This window comes from Microplitis demolitor, chromosome 2, assembly GCF_026212275.2.
Source record: "Microplitis demolitor isolate Queensland-Clemson2020A chromosome 2, iyMicDemo2.1a, whole genome shotgun sequence".
Taxonomy (NCBI): domain Eukaryota; kingdom Metazoa; phylum Arthropoda; class Insecta; order Hymenoptera; family Braconidae; genus Microplitis; species Microplitis demolitor.
The window spans coordinates 18,976,678-18,997,154 of NC_068546.1; the positions used below are offsets into that span (position 1 = coordinate 18,976,678).

The following is a 20,477-nucleotide window of genomic DNA, read 5'->3' on the forward strand; positions in this document are numbered from 1 at the left end:
CTCATCTATTAGGAACCGTTTTATCTTTTCGCATTAACTTTTATTTATTTATATCCTTGTCTCTGGTGCGCTAACTCTTAAATAACACTCGGGCGACTGGCACTCCAGGACGCCATCAAACAGGATGAATTTCACGGCCATGGGCTGGGCTACACTCAGATTGTGGAAGTTTATATGAAAAAAATTCGATTGCCTGACTGTTAAATTACTTGAATCCGGAGTTACTTCAAGGCTCTTTGTTCCTTACTCTACCAACCGTGACATACCTTCCGTTCGCTGTACTTTTCATTCATTTTATTATTCATTTATTTACTTCAATACAATACTTCAATGCCCTTTTTTAAATTTCATTACAAAACAATACAAATTTTATTATTTAAACGCTCAAATTAATATCAGACTTTAATATCAATAAAAAATTTTATTTTTCTTTTTTTCACTGAAGTAGAATTTTTTGTATGGGTATGGGGCACGTTAGTGATCTGGAGTAAAATGAATAAAAATTATAAAATAGCTAACTTACCTTATTTGTTCTTCTGAAACTAAGTAAAAAAAACTAGTTTACGATCCAACTTGACTATTTTTCCATTTATTTGATGAATGAAAATTGAAAAACAAATTTGATGTAGGGCAAATTAAATATTTATCAAAAATGAATCATGATAGTTTACAAGACAAATATTTACACGAGAAAGACTCGGAGATATATAACTGAGCTTAAAGCTTATCCAGGAAGCCAACGCAACCCACTAAATATTCCAGTTGACCGTGATGTCCACATAAACCCTTTTCATCTCACGCAGCTTTTCACCTGCATCCTTCTCCACTTATGCTTCTCTCACTTCAGTCAACGAGAAATACAATGCAGACTGATAAACTCGTCCTCAACACCCACGTGCTCAATTCGGCGTCAATCGGGTCAATACAAATGTGTTCTATCCAATCCTATCCCTTTCCTTACTTAATCTTTTTGTCAAAGGAGCAGGTCGGCGACAATTGTCACTCAAGAGCCGCCCAAAGACCTAAGTAAAGGACCTGCGATGAATTCGGCCCCTTTTATTGCCACAGCATTGTCTCAGCCCTTCGTCATTGTCAGCTTCATAGATCACTCGGAGATTAAAGCGGCAGTCACGTGGAGTGGATTCTCTTCTCTTATACTCCGGCTCCAGATACTTCAGGTTATTTTCAAGTAGACATCACAGCCAAGACTGAGGGGTTCTGGTTTCACGCGTGTGCGTTACCGGGAGGGGTTAGATCAAGACAATGATACCAGGGGAAATGCTTTGCTGTATAGAGTTTCCGAGATTAATGAGACGGATATGATTAGATTGGCAACAGTGACACCGCTAAGGATACTTTTATTCAATCTCATTTTCTTACCCTCATTAATTGGCTCCACTCTTCAGTAAACCTTTATTTAGCTCCCTATTAATCAGCTTTATTTGTTGTTATTAAATTTACTTTTAATAAACGGCCACCCCCACTAGGAAAATAATTAATTAAAAATAATTTTATTCATCATTAAAAGGATTCGGCAGAGTTTATTCATTTGAATTAATGTAGAGCCAGACTAAGTAACCGATGTTGTTTAATTTACATCCTATTACCAGAATGCGAAGGTGTCGGGCATGTATACCAAGAGTTTCTGGATAGCAGCTAATTGGTCACTGGGGAACGTATCAAAGCATCGAAGGCAAGATACTGAAACAACTGAGATTACTCGGCAAATAGTAAGAGGAAGAGAGCAAAACTCAGACCCAGACCCAGACCGACACCCAAACCAAGAGCATGAGCCATTGATCCAATCCTGCGAGCCACAAGATTGGTTCAGTTATTAAATTCAATTTGCGCGGAAGCTCCCGCGAAACTACGGCTTTCAACGAATTTGAATCCATTGACCGATTCAGATGATAATCGGTCTAGCCCCGAACCCGCTAAATCTCATCATTCGCCAATAATTCGCTGTTTCCACGCCCCAATTACCATCGCAATGTAATCAATTTTTTTTTGTCATTTGATACGTTTTTTTTTTTTTTTTTACAATTTAGTAAAAGAATGAAATCGTTTAAAAAAAATTTGGTCCGACAATCCGTTTTATCAGTATGAACTTGTTTTTCTAACTAGATCATATCACTTCTAAATAATCATTTATCGACAGATAAAAATATTCGAAAAACCACTGGATATTTTTCCGCGAAAATTTGAAAACCCGTAATTACAATCGGCAATAAATAGACTACAGATTAGTAAGCTTGTCTATCGTCACTCTAATCAGTGTTCCTTGTCCTTGTTGCAGCCCGTAAAATCGTCTTAACGATCTGAATAGTCGAGTCCTCTAGCTAGCTATTAGCTCGCATTAGTGCAAACTACCAGTCACGGTTGCTCACGACATTTCCCTGCCCGAAAATTTACAGCCCTACCGCACTTAGTGTTTCTCACACTATCATTTGCACCCTCAGCTTCCCTTTGCAAAGTCTCTTCAGAGCTTTCCTCTCTATCGACTGCTTTCTCGTGTATTTTCGTCACTTGAGTGCCCTAATTTATACCCACAATGCTTTAATAATCTAGACCCACCCACACATACACACATATAAATATGTATTTATTTATATAGACGAGTCTTTAGCAATAATGTTCAATTAAATTGTTCACATTCGGCAGAGTATCGATAACCGAAATTCAAGCAGACGCAATTAATTCTCACACACATGCCAATATTTTCTGCGGTAGCCGGTTTGAAACAAGAGAGAATCAAGTTATATATATATCGAGACATATATATATGGATGATATTCTGTCCATGTATATGTATATGTATATATATGAGAGAGAGGATAAAGGGAGTAAACGTAACCGCCGGCACGGCAACCCCCGACGGCCTCGTTGTCGCTTAAACGGCATCCCGACGTGCTGGCTATCGTTGTACCGATATCGGACACACAGTCTACCGGACAATGTACTACACAAACGAGCTTTATGTCCCACCCGTCTATACTCTATACTCACTCCCAACCCTCGATATATATCTCCATGTGCACATATACATAACCCATCAAAAAAACAATAATAATAATGATAATAAAAATATTTATACGCGAACGAAACATGTCAAAATTGAAATATTGCCCATTCAAACGTTCAATACTATTTTTTTTTTGTTTATTCGACACACTTTGTCGTGTTAGAAAAATTATTGCACGTTAAATTATTTTATTTACTCGGTGGGTATAAAATAATAAAAATAGTTATGGCTGATAACGAAATAGCGCAACGGAGCTTGAATGGAAGATATAAATATAAATTTTGCCCGCATGATTGGGCGCCAGCCGGCAGGCGGCAGGTTAGACCAGTAGAGCTAAAGCTTTAGTCTTTCGGTTTAGTTATCTTACCAATTATGTAGGATCAGACTAAATTTTCCAGCTGGTCATCGATACCGGAAACTGCAAGGCGTTTTATCGGTGAAATCACACTTGAGGCTTTCACCCGAGTTCCAAGGGAGCTAGTGTATTCAGCGGCGAGCTATCTGGGTATCGGCATCACCATCTCACCTGCAGCGAGTCCGTTTCGTTATCGTGGCTCGGATAATCGCGACGTCGAGCAGGATTGGGGTTAAGGGATGACCCGACGAATGGCCGAGCTAGAGAATGAGAAAGACAGAGAGAAACTCGTGTGGTAGACGAGTGGAGGTTGCTAGGATAAGGGATGATTCAAAGCTACTTTCAGCATGGTTACATCGAGTGTGTTCAAGCACATCCTACGTTTTCTTCCTCTACTCTGTGCATACGAAACTCCTACTTGCTCTTGTCCTTTCCTCTACACTCAGTTGAGCTCGTATCGCTCACACACTAACAGAGTACGTGAGAGCTGCGGAGGATCTTTTGGATACAAACGTGGGATCACGAGGTCTGCAAACAAGATTGTTGCATTATTCCTTCACCGCAGCTTTCGAACTTGCGGTTAAATGTATACCGTCTATATATTTATCTTGTGTATATTCTAAATAATAAATTTAAATAGTAATTTGAGATGGGTTTTATTATTTCTAACTTTAATCAGAGATATCTTATACAATAAATATTATTACTGGACGTCTCAGGTGCTCTTTAGAAAGGAAATTTAATTTTCTAAAACTTTGGTGTCTTTCAAAAATTATATAAAACTGATAGTTTAGAAGATATTGCAATTTTAAAAACTTAATCATGTTTTTTATGGATAATTACCTATTTCAGATATTGTATATGAAGATAATTACTAAAATATTGAGTTTAGCTAATTTTTTATGTGTACCAAAGTTGTGTAAAATTAAATTTCCGTTCTAATGACCTCCTATGATGTCTAATTATTTGAAACGATTCTTAAAATATGATAAAAACATTGTGTATAAAAAAAATAATTAATAAAAAAAATTGTTTGCCAGCTAATTTAGTGTCACTTAAAATAAATTCAGTACAGTAAAGCAGTGTGTAAAAACACTTTAAAACGGTCGCACAGAGTAGGCATGATACTTTGTTCAACCCCGACCATGTCAGCCGCACTTGTGCAATGTGAGTCGAGGTCCACATCTATCTATAACACAAAACACACATACACATATGCACACACATGCCCACTCTGCGGTTCTCAACCATAAGCGTTTTTAATTCAAGGCCAAAGACCCTTTGGTCTTTCATCAAGCCGACGTGAAACACGATTAACTGACAGAATAATTCCATATTTTTAATTCTTGCCACATTTTATCAGTCTGTCTCAATAATCTGGCAATATATTTATTTGGCAGCGCAGCAACGATCCTCAGCAGTATTAAACTTAGTCCTATCCAACAGAGTTTTGGCACTTATAAATAGAGAATGAGGATTTGTTGATTAAGAATCGTGATTAGAAATTTATTTCGGTCGTGTTTGGGACGTATTTCGCGCTCTTAACTTGGCACGTCTTCGGTTTGGTGCAATCTGGTCCATTAGCCCCGATATTCTACTCATCGTTTGAACATTTTCATCATATCAAATGAACAACTCATCTGTGTGACAACAGAGTAAAATGTCTTACCAAAAATATCGGCTCTTTGACTCTTAATACCGCTTCGGTGAAATGTAACTAGGTCTGCTATTTTACAGCCGAGGTCACCGGCAAAATACTGACAGATTTCATTTCTTTATCGTTTAATCATCGGCTGTTTTATTAATTATCAATGCAGAATCAAGCGAATCGAGTCGAGTATTTATTTGCTTCCATCCTCTGACGTTAACAATTAATTTAACAAATCTGCTATTAATTACCTTCTATATACAAGCCAGCATGGACGTAAAAGGTACATACATACCTTTCACCCATGATTTATTATTTCAAACAACTCAGACTATTTGTTTATTTTAAACTGTTAAAATAACCCGGCGATTTTTTTTAAATTCAGTCTATCGCGAAATATATGAAAATTTATAATATTGTTTTACTCATCCGAGTCAAAATATTGAACGTTAATTGGACATTAAAAATTAATATTGGCCGTTTTTGACTTATTCAAAACAGATTGGACTATAACGAATCCAAAACGTCATTAAACCTGTTTAGATTTACAATAAGGAAATATAAGGTTATTAAAAAATTTTTTTATCAATTTTGTACTCCTGGATTATAATCACGTCAATTTCCAAAAATTTTTAAGTGCACCCTTTTGGAATTTAAGATGCATTGTCATATGTCTCTATTCGCGCTCAAGTGGATGAACGGTACTATTTTTGTTGCACTTGTACAGTAAATGAGAACTTTGTCCAAATTTTTCTCGTTAACAAATGGAAGTTATTGAAAAATTGGAGTGAACTTCGCTACCCCGGGTCGAAAAATTTGATCTGTTTTAGATCAAAATAAATCGAGTGTTGCCCGTAATACTCCATATTTAGACTATTTTCAGCCTGGTTTTCAATAATTTTTAGTCTGGTTTTGATCGCCTCTAGATCAAAATCACTTTTTCTCAAAATTGCCTCCATTTGTTGTTATTCAGATCAAAATCATACTTTAACTGCTGATTACTTTTATTGGCCTATTTTTTATTATTTTTAGATCAATTAGTCCAAATGCAATCTAGCTGGACTGATATCAGATCCAATTTTTCTACCCGGGTAGTTCATAGAGTAAAGCATTAGATCTGTGTCTTTATTGTGCGTTTAGGGATTTTATTTTAGAGAAAAGCTTGAACAAAGTTATCTGATAACCGTTTTTAAAGCAGACACCAGAAGCCATAAATGCGTAGTAAGAAAATTATGAAGTTACATTTTGAGTCTTACAAAACCGTTGAACTTTCATTTTCAATGTTCGATACGTTCAAAACGTTAAAAACGTTCAATTTACGTCTAATATTATGACTAGGGCAACTACAGACAAAAATTTACCAGAAATTCTAAATTTTTTATCGTACGATTTTATGTTAGGAAGCAAGTGAAAATTTTTTAGATGATAGGGAGGTGTGCACTGAAATAAATATAAAGATTCAAGCTAACCTATTGATTTTAGCTATTTCTACTAAAAAAAACCTCAAATGAGGTATTAAAAAAAAAAAAAAAAAAAATAGTGGATACTCTGATAACTAGACAGATATGACTCAATAATCCGGGGTTTTTATTCTTTATCCTGGGACATAAAGGACGGAAATTGAAAGAGACCAGGAATAGAATGGAAGAAATAAAGTCTGAGACTTTAACTGTGGGGACAGTAAATAGTGAATCCTTTTATTTTTATTCTGAAATTATTTTTTTTAAAGCACCAAATGACTCAAAGTTATTACGGACTAGACTAACACAAGTCGGGAAAAGTTTTCTGCCGTGGAAAATAACTACTGCCAGTAGACTCAGCCTTAATTTTCAGTGCATATTTAAACTCCTTAAGCGGGCGGCTTCCTTTTATTTTTTATTTATTCTTTTCCGTTGTAGAGCACGAAATATATTCTGGCAGGGTAACTCAAACCGATGAAAACTTTCTGTCTCCTAGCGGCGACCAAGCCTAACTTTTTTATTTTTACTCAAACATTTCATTCCTATATATAATATACATATATATATATACTCACTGGCATGACAATTGACCCATCAGTCTATTGCATTTCGGGATATAAATAAATATTAATGTCAATAAAATTATTTTTTTAAATGTGTGTTGAGGTTTACGTGAGGATTTTTAAAGATAGTAGACAGCAACGTTCCGCGGAGTTTATTTCTGTATTATAGATGTATCGGGACATTTATTTGAAAGAATTTTCCGTCGGTGCTGGAGGAATCCTCGAGGGCTTAAGTGTCTTTATCCACTCGGAAAAAATGTCTGCATTGACAGGCACACTTGAGTGCTCGTACTTGAGCTTGAGCTTCTGCTGCTGTTGCATTATATTCTATTCTTCTCTTCTAATGTATTCGATATTATATATATGTATATATCTGTGTGATAGTTATCCAAGTGTATATCTGCTGTTGATGGGATTAAATAAAGCAATGGCTGACGTCACCGATACACATCAAATTCATCTGTTAATAGGTTAATGGAGGTCAAGTAACCACAAGTATCAATATATAAGACGTTACTAACTGGTGAAATATAAATGTCATGTTATATATTTTAATATAATAATTTAAATAGCAATATAAATTTCAGTCAACTTAACTTTGAATTGATATATCTTTTAGACTATTGAATTTATGGAAAAATTTATTGATACCTTTTTTGTAGAAAATTTAATTTTCTTCAAAAAAGATTCTTATACATTTTCATGTAAACTTAATTGGTCATAAGTTTTTCGGTAAAACCAATAGCGTACCAGTTATTCTTATTTGAAACTATATTAAGATAAAATGGAGCTCGGATGAATATGTAAAAATTTTCTAAATCCTTATATAACTTTTCACATACTCCGAGTCTACTTTCCCAATTTAAAAAAAAAAAACGGAAAGTTTTAATGTCAACCAATTAAAAAACTTAACATTTTTTTTCCTGGAAAGTGAGTTAAACTTTCCGTAAAAACGATCCTAAGAAATATCAGAGAAGTTGCGTTGACGTTACTGGTTAGCCTAGAGCACATCAAGAGTACGGCTCAGTTGGGTATAAAAGCGTAGCTTGGGCTCGGGGGAGTGGATCCGAGAATCGGATTAAGAAATCGAGCCGGCTGGATATTGCATTTTTGATCGTTCTGGCGCCACTGTGCCACCAAAACCAAGAGCAAACCAGAAAAATAATAAGAACAAGAAGCGCGAATAGTGAAACTACTTTTTCTTCCATTACATTTTTTTTTCGCTGTAATCGTCCGGGCTTTCCTATTGGATTGAATTATTAAATTCAATTTTTCGAGTAGCGAGAGATTTGAATTATTAAGCCGCCAAGGTTGCTTTCGCTACCCACACTATCAAGAGACTCGTTCGGTCTTTTTCTGTGAGTGCAGCTTCTACTTCCACCTCCACTTGTTCATTTATCATATTATATCTCACACATACACATATACACACACATACCCCACATACTCGTTGGTTCTTTTGTTAAAGTAATTCGCCGCTCGCCATTCGAAAACGGGCCGCCACTAGCAAATAACTTAAGATAACGAAGAAATTGTTTGAATGATATTTTTACTGAATTTACGCTACCGATTCACGTTATCGGAAACTCGTGTAATAAAAAACTAAATCGACTTCTCTTACAGGCCGGAATGACTATTTTTCTTTTATCTTTCATACAAAAATATAAATTCTCCAAACTAATAACAATAATTATTAGTAGAATCGCCTCAGGGCGTTTGACAAATTTGCTTTAGAAGTCAGCTCGATTTGCCATTTATTGAATGAGATTCTCGTTCTATCTCAAGTAATATGTGTAAGGAAACCCAAAACTTGTAGCAAGTTGAGCCAGTGACCGGAAATTGGTTTGATACGGCGAATGGACATCCTGTAAGATGTGTATCAAGTCCTCGGGGCTTCATATTTGCCGTCTGATGGCTGTCATATGAGCAATAATCAACGATTTTAAGTAAACCCTTTTGGAATATGAGTGCTGGCCGGAAAAATGAGACATGGCTAAGACTGGAGGTTGAAGTTATTTTCAATTGCTAGATCAAGATGTCCAGTGTAACATTTTAGGCTGTGTGTAATAAATTTATTGGACTCGTTTTAGGTCTTGGTCTTGGTTTTGATATTGGTCTTAGTCTTTCCAGGTCCCTCGAGTCATTTGGCTGTCGTCTTGGAATTATCCAAGGACGTAATTTCCGAACCGTCGATTCGTGAAACAAGAGGAAGCCAATCACGTATCTATCGAATCGTTGAGACCGTTGTCGTGTGTCCCTGGACTGTGGACAGCAAGTCTACCTGCAAGACACTGCATGCCAGTATTTTTAAATCTTATTCTTCTTAGTGGCCAACAGAATAGAAACTAGTCCACTACACATCCAAGCCCGAGCTTCGGCTCCGAGTGATCTTTACCGGGTTGTTTTACGCTCGATTACGTGCCAACAGAAAGGGTTCGCGAGATTGCTTGCCGTCGGGAATCGGTCAGATTCCTTTAGGTTTCCAACGGAATAGCGGACAAAGACTTAGTAGGAGTTTAAGTTTTAGCTTAAGAAAAACGAGAACGAGTGCAAGTAGAACAAAGGGAAAAAAGTTGTTAAGAATAGAATGAAATAAGGGAGGAATATATAAAAGTAAAGAAGAAAACGAAAATCTAAAAAAGCTTTTGGTGAGAGTTTCTCGAGTACGCTACGTAACGGTGGATGAAAAAAGTGTGTGAGGACGGACAGAGACACTGAGGGAAAAGATAAAAGGTAGAAGAGAAGAGACCAAACCAGAGAGCAGAGTTGAGACTGGTGGGGTCGGGGGGAGGGGGTGGGAAGGGTGCAGGGAAGACACATCGAAGCGGTTGGCTTAGCTGTCGGTATTATCGTATGAGAATCTCTCATCGGATCCAATAGTTCGAGCGCGCGGATGTGGAATAAAGCTCATCAAGGATTCAACCCGCAATCCGCATTCGATGAATTAAAGATGTCGCTCGGAGTAACAAGAATGGATCCCGCTGCACCGAGTACGTTCTTCTCGCTCCGTCGCGCCCTCACACCCATTTATATATATTTTTTCCTCGTCTACGCTCTCGCATCGTCATCGATGACTCTGATCGCCGCTCGTGCCCTCAATAGGTCACCAGACTCTTCACATTTTTTTTATTCTTGAAATTGCTATTGTAGTGATATTTTTTTTTTGTTCCATCCGACCTTTTATTGACTTTTATAATGAATAGCTGAAGCATGAGGGCTTTTATTTTTCATTTCCTACCCCCATTCCGAATAAATTACTAGGAATTTTTTTCCGACATAATTTTATTCAATCAATCAGTTGTATCAACCAGGTTGCTATATTTTATTTAAATAAAATATTATTATATATCCGGGGAATTATAGGCCGAGTAGAGTTTAAGATCGAAGTGAGGTGAAGAGTAAGAGGTACGTGCACCCGAGTTTATAGACGACACGAGCAGTTTGCCGCCGCACTACTATACCAGTGGTTGTAGTTAGTACTGTTGTAGTAGTACCAGTGGATTCGTACCTGCGTGGTTGCCATCATTAGGATGGTGGGCCATAGCTGCAATGCGGGCACCCATATAGATGGTGGAGGGGCTGCCGTTTGGGGTTCGTACCCACTATGCATCGACTATGCACTATCGCGAATCCCTCCTAACCTCTCATCCTTTCATTCTTTCTCTCTCTTACTCTCTTACATTCTCTCCCTTTTTCTCTTCCTCCCTTTCCGAGGCTATACATAATAGTTGTAACGGTTGACGGGGGTGTCTGGCGTGTGTCCAGGTAGGCTTCGACTAGACATCGTCATTTACTTGCTGTACAGGTGGACTGCTTACGTGACATTCAAGTTCCTTAGTCAGCTTTTTAGTTAAAAAAAATAAAAAACAAAGCTGATTTATTAAATTATTTATTATTTATTTTAAAATGAAATAAAATTCCCGGGTTACTTTTAAAATAATTTATTTATAGAACAAAATTAATCATTGGGAGAGTAAAATTTTCCATGGTTATTTAAGCGGTTTCGTTTCTATTTACGTATACGCGTGGTGAAAAAGACGGATACGTTGGAAAGACAGAGAGAAAGGAATTGGAGTGGATGAGACTCTAGTTAAAGAAAATGCTGCTGTCTGATTTATTTTACTCCTTTTTGAATGCTGGAGGTTTTGTGCATCGAAATAGACTGTGGCACGCAAAAGGGGAAATTTCAGTCTCGCGGCTTGCCAGTGTTGCTCTTTTTTACGCGGAATCACGCAGTAGGATAAAAAATACCTGGGATAAAAAAATTTATATAAAGATAAATAAATCGTGATTATTAGCGCAGTGCAGTCGGTGCATAGATTTCTTGCGGATTTTAAATTTAACCTGGGATTTATATTCATGACGAAGGAGAAAGAAAATTGAATTCACATTAAGAGAAATTACTAGAATTAATTTATCAGCTAAAAATCAGCTTTTAAAGGTTAAAAAAAAATTCTGTGAAACTGTTGAATTAACGTTAAAAATTACTCATACTTTTTTATCGGAAATTTCATTCTGTACAAAAAATAATTCTATCACTTTTTATGTAAACTCGATACTTTGCCAGTTATTTTAATTTTACTAATTAAAAGTTATAGGGGAGCCTGGGGCACGAAGGCCCCCTTAAGCCGGTTTTTTCTTTTTGTGGCTTTTAACCATAAAATTCATTTATTTTCCGTCGATATCGAAAGAATAAGTAGAAATTTTGCAAAAAATCGAAAAAAAAATTTGTTTTTTTTCTGGGGCACGAAGGCCTCCTCTCCAAAAAATTATCAACAAAATTTTTTTTTTTATTTTCCGTTAAGTTATGACCTTTATAATGTTTTTATGACGTTTTAGGCCAGTATGTGATGTATGAGGTAAAATAGACCATTAAAAAAAAAAAATTGTCACGAAAAAATTAACTTGACGGAAAATAAAAAAAAAAATAATTTTTTCTTTATAATTTTTTTTTCGAGTTGTCCGTTTTGCCCCTCATATCACGTATTGACTTAAAATATACTAAAAACATTATGAAGGTCATACTTTGACGGAAAATAAAAAAAAAAATTTTACCTAATTTTTGAAGAGGGCCTTTATGCCCCAGGGGGGCCTTCGTGCCCCAGGCTCCCCTAATTAAATTCATCGTCATGAGAGTTTTTTACTTTGAATCGAAATATCTTTTGAACTATCAACTTTATGGAAAAAATTATTAAATACTTTTTTGAAGGCAATAAAATTCTCCATAAAAAATATTGATGTCAATTTTTGCGCAAAACAAATAGTTAATAAGTTATTTTGGTTGTAAGTTAAAAGCCGTGTTTTATTTAAAAATAATACTTTTAAAAACGATTCATACAATTGAATTTAAAAGATTGATATTTAACTTAAAGAATCACGTGTAGCGAACTATTTATTTGAGCCCTAAGGCAAAGAGCTATTAATATTACGATAGAGAAGAGAAAACGTTATTGCAAGAACCAAGAGCGGTAACTCAACGTTTATTCAAATAATACTTTAGGTTGAGCTGCGTTCTGAGCACGAGGTATAAGTAATCTTGCCAGATCCGTAAAAGATAAAGCAAGGGCTCTGTGGGGGCGAGGAGGCATCAAGGTACTGGTTCGAGAAAGGGGGAGAATGTGGAGTAGGGTGAAAAAAGGCAGAAGGTAAGAAGACGTGCTCGAGGGCTCGGGTGCCAAGAAGAGGACAGACTGGGCCATTCGTTTCAATGAACGCTCGTATGGAGTGAGCCCTCCTTCTTGCCGCACGTTCTATTCTCTTCTCCAGATCCACGAAGTAAGGAAATGTATATATAACTTTATGCGAGCCCTCGTCTGAATAGAAAAACACTCGAGCTCACTCCATCCCAACCAACTTTTTGCCTTCTTTCATCCATTTTTTTGCTATATCTGCCGAGAGATCTCATTTGAATGAAACTCAGCAGTCTCCTTCTTCATTCTCTCCTTCTTCCTCTCCCCTACTCTTTCTTACCCACTGGGTGCATCATCGCCAATATGTTTCGATGACAACCCTCACCCTAAACGGGGCGGAAGCAACCAAGGAACAAGGAAGGAACTTTACCAACTAGGAAATCAGGTCTAAAGTAACCTCGAATTTGCTTGGCTGGGCAATCTTCCGACCCCTTATAGGTTTTGTCGTTCGAGCGTGATACCTAACAGGCTTTCAAATATTTTCATATCACGTTGAAAAATTTTATAAAAATATAAAAGTAAGACAGAATTAATATTTAAATGTAAATAAAATAGAATAGCTAAGCTGGTTTTATTATCGTGTACTTTTTATCTAGGATCGAGTTTTATTAGAACTGACATTATTAACCGACCAGCAGAGTTCTTTTTCGATGCGTGGACACGAGTCAGGACACCGTGTAACGCGATCGACCTTATCGCGTCAATCGCACGAGACCTCAAGCCCAGTATTCCACCTCCACAGCTAATATATATATATATATATTTATTTATGCGCTGAATGTGTTTATGTAGCTAACCCGGTACATAGATGTCGGAGTATCTCGCGTGTCGCGTCACTCGTCCACGCTAATAAAATAATTACTCTCGGTGGTAATTTATAAAGCGTCGAGGGTGGCCGAGCTTGAATAACCTCGTACATGCCTTCCTACAACCATGTATGTATATATATGGACATATATTTATACAGACTAGTAGTATAGGGCTGGTAATTTTAGCTCGGTTCAATTCCCACGCTGAAGCGCGTCGGGTGTCGAAAAAAATCCGGCGGACTATCAGTTCGGTGATCCAGCCAGGGCACCAGTCCAACAAAACCATCCCCCGAGGACTCTTTAAGGCCCGCGACAAACAGACCCGTGGAGGCGTCTGTGCGCGACACGGAAATGATTACACTTAAAATAAGTCGTGACCGTGTCGCACAATTAAGGAAATGACAATCGTAAATTTCGCTCCTTTTTTTCACTTTTTTTTAAGTCTTCCTCGGGATCTACGCGCAATAAGGGTTCCAACTACACACCGATCCCAGTCTACATTGTTTAAATTACTTCCATCAATCGTCCTCGACGATTGGCACCGAGACAAATTAGAGACGGTAAAATATAATAAGTTCTTTTATTGTCCCGGCTATTTCATTCCCCCTTTTTTTTTTTTTATCTCTAATGAAATATTTTTATAAATTTATTTATCTTTTATTTTAGTTAAAAAAGTTAATTCCCCGAGTTTAGTTTGCAAGTTGTGCTGGGTACAATACCAATAAAATTCAAATTTTTACGGTCGCGCCAAAAAAGATATCGTTAAGGACTTAATTTTTTTCCGAGACAATCTACTTGACTAACTATTAAGTAGATGTAGAGCTTGGAGATATGTGTAGTTTATTGAAGCCGAAGAATATTGTAGAGCCGGTGGATGCCGCATGGTGGATGGGCAAGTAACTGCCGAGTATTACGAGCTCCTCACGGCAGCCTGGATAAAGCGGCATATAATTAGATAGGGTGCAAGATATATTTGGAGCCAAGCCATATTGGCTGAAGGCCAGAGTGTGCACCCGTACCCGTACCCGTACCCTTACCCTTACCCTCTACCCTTACTCGTACCCTCAACTCAATGTTAAGAGGGCTGATACCCCTGCTCTCACAACACTGTTATATATGACGTCCGTGTGTATATGCTGGTGTCGAGGCACTGAGAGGGCCAATGCTTTTGGCTGCTAGATCCTTGTTGCAAGGGGTTAAGCTAGATTGGTAACACTATGTTATGTGTCACCTTACCATGCTCTCCATTATTTTATAAATCATCGTAAGAAGGAAGAGCTAGCAAGGACTTTGCTGGAATATTAATAAGAAATTACCCCAGCCTCGAGCGGCTCGGGCTTCCGGTGCCAGAAAATGTCTAAACTGACAAGGAGATATGTTTTAAAAGTTTACACCAATTTTATTATTTTTTACTCGATCATAAACTTATTTTCAGTCATGTAACGATCGCGTGTTAGAGCCTCGATTGGTGAAGGATTCGGAGTATTAGAAATGAAGGCTTGATCTTGGGAAAAATAAAACTTTTAATTTGGTTTTAAACTCTTGGAGGGGAGAAGGGTGGCAATTATTCGCGCAACTTCTGGTAATTGGAGTTTTTACTGGACAGACAACATATGTAGGGAATTTTAGTATGAAAATATTTTTGATTTTATGGAATAGGGGGGAGAGTGTTGGAGCACTAGAGTGTAAGTGGGTAATTATTGAGTTTTATTTTTAAAAAATTGGCACGTCAGAAATGTTAAATGAATTAAGGTTGAGTAAGAAAAATGAATGGAGGAAAATAGTGGACGGGAATTAAGAAAATTGGTGAAGATTGAAGGGCTTGGAACGTCATCAGAAGCTCCTCGAACACGTTTCTTCCCGGTCGGACGTTCAGCGAACAAATTAATAGACGACTTAGCTAACGACTTTTGAGTTTGATTTCGTAATAAATCTGAATCTCGTTCCTCCGACGGTTTTATGCTCTCGCATTCCTGTTAAGACAGCTTTATATTTTAATTTAAGGCTGTGTTGATGTTGAGATTCAAATAGTTGTAAGCAGTCATTGGATTGTTTATTTTTAGTGATACATTCGAAACTAATTATTGGATTTAAATCTTTACAAAAATAAAATTAAACTTGAGAGTCCCAGCCTAAGTTGAAATCTAAGACATACTTCGAACCTACATGAGTATTGAAAACTTACATTAGACTTTTAAGGACATAATAATTGTTAAAATGGACCTACTTAGAATTACAAAGGCTTCACTGAGAGAAAAGCGCATGGTTGTGGCAACTAGAAAGGGATGGGAATGAAAAAATAGTCATCTTCACCAATATTTCTAGTTTCTTGAACTATATCATAGTGCTCGAAACTATTTGAAAGTAGTAGTTTTAACTAGTCGATGAATACAATTAAGGATTTTTCTTGATTATTTTTTTGTAATAAGAATACCATTTTTTACTTAGTTACATTGGCTATAGGTATTGTTCGTTGAACTATAACACAGTTAAAACAACTATGACATCATCGTACATTTTACAACTATATATTAGTTATCTGAACTGAGGGTAATAGTGAGGGCTTCATTGAAGTATGTGTTTTATAGTTCAGAAAACCAGTTTTTTCTCTTGGTGAATTGAATATACTTAGATTTATGGAGACATGAATTAGACCTACATAGACATTAATCGTAAAATGAACGTAATTAGGCTTAACAATAGAGGACTTACAAGGAATACTGCAAAAAGGTAAAATGGTTGAGTTCGCGGACTACTGGAAAATTGATGCAAGTGATCCAGTCATTTTTCCAGTGGACTAATGACACCCAAGAGTTGGTTGCTTTCCACAGAAACCCTGTGACTTACAAAGGGTCGATTTAAAAAATTCTAAGGATAGTAAAAAATTGCTGCAAGTGATTCAGCAGTATTATCAATAGATTAATGATACCTAGAAGTAGGATAGGACCTAAAAGCCTGGGACCAACAGAAAGTTGGTTCAAAAAATTCTGAGCTTGTTCGTTTCACATATGTCTTTGTAGATCTAATTCATACTTTTGTAAGTCTACACGGAAAGAAAAAAATGGAAATTTTCCCAATTCTACATGGAGAAAATTCCTTTGTTGGCATTGTAAATTTTACTATGCCATGTGAATTGTTGCTACGTCACATGGTAAATTTTGCTTTGTAACATAGGAATTATTTCTATATTGACAATGTAAATATTCCTATATCAACGTTGGAAAAATAACTCTGTTGCATGGGAAAATTTCCCATGTTAACATGGGAAAAATTTTCATGTTAACAAAGTAGAAATTACCATGTATATAAAAGTAAAATATTTGTAAGCTAAAGGTTTCAAATTTTCATAACATTAAATATGGGCCATTCGTTGATATACAAACCGTATTTAATGGCAAGATAAATGTAAGTCAAATGTATAAATTTAAAAAGAATGTAATTGCACAACATCATTAATTATGGCACCTTTTTAATTAAAGTGAAGTACAATAATAGTAAAAATATTTTGTAGCTCTTGGATGTTATCTGTTCGAAGTTGCTCTGCTTTTAATTTGTTATTTGTTAAGTACGATCAAAATTGATTAATTTGTAGGTGCTACAAAAAAATTTTAATTAAATTACAAAAAAAATTTTTCGGAAACTTTGAAATTCTATTTTCGTAAATGGCAAAACCTTCACATATTCCCATTTTATCGCTTTAAAGCTCAAATGATAAAAATGACCAAAATATTTGGTATTTTAGCGATTTTATCTTCTTGTGGATTTTTCCCATGCAACATAGCAATTTTTCCTATGTTGGAAAGGAAAAAATTACTTCAGTAACATGAGAAAATTCCTATTGTGACATGGTAAAAATATCCATGTTGGCATGGGAGAAATTTCCATGTCACCATAGGAAAAATTGCTATGTTGCATGGAAATTTCTGCAATGACAATATGGAAGATATTCCTATAATATATGGGTAAAATTCCTGTATAATATATTTATATTTCTATTTTTCCTTGGTAAAATTTACTTTGTCGATAAAGCAAAATTTACCATGGCAACAAGGGAATTTCTCGTAAGTAACATTGGAAAAATTCCCATTTTTCTTTCCGTGTGAGTAGGTTCAATTCAAGCCTTTGTAGGTCTAAATTGGTTCATTACCAGCTTTACAATGATTATGTCCTAAAAAGTCTAATGTAACTTTTCAATGCTCATTTAGGTTCATAGCATGCTATAGATTTTTCGCGAGGCTTTAGAAAAATTTTTTTAGGTTGTTATATCTTAAAGGAAAAAAATAAATAATAATTTAATAAATTTTATAATGCGATAAAAAAAATTATGATATTGACATGCGAACACTCTCGACATCCACTAAAATTCACTTCTTTTATCCGCGAGTCCTCTATTGTCAAAAAATTCCATATATAAAATTATATAAAACCGGCATTATAAATTTTTTATGAATAGTGATACGAGAATAAATTTAAAAAATACATAAAGCATTATATAGAGTAACGATGAGTACAAAGTCTCCATAAATTTAATATTCATACCCCACATATACGCGTTACGAAAATAGAGTTAGCCGCAGTGAAAAAGATCAATTGTGTCCGCATATCTGTTGTCGTAAAGTGCATAAACGATGTCATATTATATTTCATTTTTATGGTTTTCAGAGAGCCTGAGGGAGTATTTTACCAAGTATGGAGACATCACAGAGGTTATGGTGATGAAGGATCCAACCACACGTCGATCAAGGTAACTTTTAATCTCTTGATCCATCATTTTTATTCAAACCATCTACTGAAATATATACCTATAAATACAAATAAATATATAAATGAATAAATCATGTCCCCCATCAAATAGACTTCGATAATTTTTCATAAATACCGCGGTCTGTTATTTTGATAACTGATTGATAATAATAATAATTATAATTATACCTCTCGACGTTGATAATAATAACTTCAATCGAATAATTAATTTCCATAAGTATTATACGCCCAAAAATTATTACATTACACTGACTGTAAATAATTGACAGGTCATTTTTTAAATAAACCAATCCATTAGCTGTTGAATAAATTATTTTTAATTACCGCCAGTTATCCGCATGTTCAAGTCTTTAAATAATTCATTTAATTGAATTTATTAATTTTTATTATTTTTTTTTCTCTTTATAATATAAAATAAAACGGACAGGGGGTTAACGAGGTATTTTAATCTAGATGCATGAATTTCCGGCGATTTTGAAGCTCTGTATAAACGAAATAAAAAATATTTTTGCTGTACTTTTTTTTTATCATTTGTTAATTGATATTTCAAGATTACATAAAAAATTGACTGAAAAAAACTCAAAATTCACAAAATTATTAGCAGACAAAGTGGGGGTCAGAAAAAAAAAAAGAATCCTGTTGTGCATGATTTCAACTCTTCTGGTCATCTGATACAGAAAAACCGAACGAATTCTTATTTAGTATAGATGCCGCTATAACATAACTCTTGAACAAATAAAAAATAAAAATTTTCCCAAAGTTGCGGCCGTTAAAAAATGAAAAATTTCTGCATGTTTTTTCAAAAATTTCGAATTTTTTAAAGATAGTAAAATTAAAAATTTTGATTTGTACATAGAAAGAAAATTATGCGAATGGTTCCTATAATTTTTAAAAATTTTATCCTATACCAGTATAGGAATGACGACCATAAATTATGGGAGCAGTTCCTATAATTATAGGAATGTTACCCATAATTATAGAAATAGTTCCTATAATTATGGGAATGATACCCATACCATTAAAGGAATCGTTCTCATACTATTATGGGAACTAATCCTCTAATATTGTAGGAATGGTTCGCATAATATCATAGAAATCATTCCTACATCATTATGGGAAACATTCCTACATCATTATGGGAAACATTCCTATAATATTATGGGAATGGTTCTTATACTATCATGAAAATATTAATTCAAAGAAAACTTTGAAAATTACTTCTAGACGGAAAGGAAATTATAAAAAGTATTCCTATGTATTGTAAAAATGGTTCCCATAATGGTATAGGAACGGTTCCTATATATTATAGGAACCATTCCCATAGTATTATAGGAATGGTTTCTGTATATTATAATAGCCATTTCTATACCGTTATGGGAACCATTCCCATAATATTATAGGAATGGTTTCTGTATATTATAGAAACCATCCCTATACCGTTATGGGAACCATTCCCATAATATTATAGGAACAGTTCCTATACAATTATAGGAACCATTCCCATAATATTATAGGAACAGTTCCTATACAATTATAGGAAACATTCCCATAATATTATAGAAATGGTTTCTGTATATTATAGAAACCATCCCTATACCATTATGAGAACCATTCCCATAATATTATAGGAATGGTTTCTGTATATTATAGAAACCATCCCTATACCGTTATGGGAACCATTCCCATAATATTATAGGAACAGTTCCTATACAATTATAGGAACCATTCCCATAATATTATAGGAACAGTTCCTATACAATTATAGGAAACATTCCCATAATATTATAGAAATGGTTTCTGTATATTATAGAAACCATCCCTATACCATTATGAGAACCATTCCCATAATATTATAGGAATGGTTTCTGTATATTATAGAAACCATCCCTATACCGTTATGGGAACCATTCCTAAATATTATAGGAGCATTTCCTCTACACTTATAGGAACCACTCCCATAATACTATGGGAACCATTCCCATAATACTATGGGAACCATTCCCATAATACTATGGGAACCATTCCCATAATACTATGGGAACCATTCCCATAATACATAGGAATACTTCCTATAATTTTTTTTCCGTGTACCCGGTTAGGACGACATAGGAATTTATAATGAACATTTATACCAAATTTTTAAAAAATCGGTTCATGGGGTCGTTA

The 20,477-nt window shown here is 35.3% G+C and overlaps 1 protein-coding gene across 4 annotated transcripts in view; it reads left to right on the top strand.

Moving 5' to 3' along the window:
• Positions 1–20,477, top strand: part of LOC103568456 (RNA-binding protein Musashi homolog Rbp6) — a 518,165-nt gene that overhangs the window by 210,526 nt on the left and 287,162 nt on the right. For all 4 annotated transcript variants that reach the window (XM_053743035.1, XM_053743032.1, XM_053743034.1 and 1 more), the window contains exon 3: positions 18,210–18,291. In XM_053743035.1, the coding sequence (XP_053599010.1) occupies positions 18,257–18,291 (35 nt within the window). In that variant the 5' untranslated portion in view covers positions 18,210–18,256. The remainder of the gene's footprint in view (positions 1–18,209; positions 18,292–20,477) is intronic.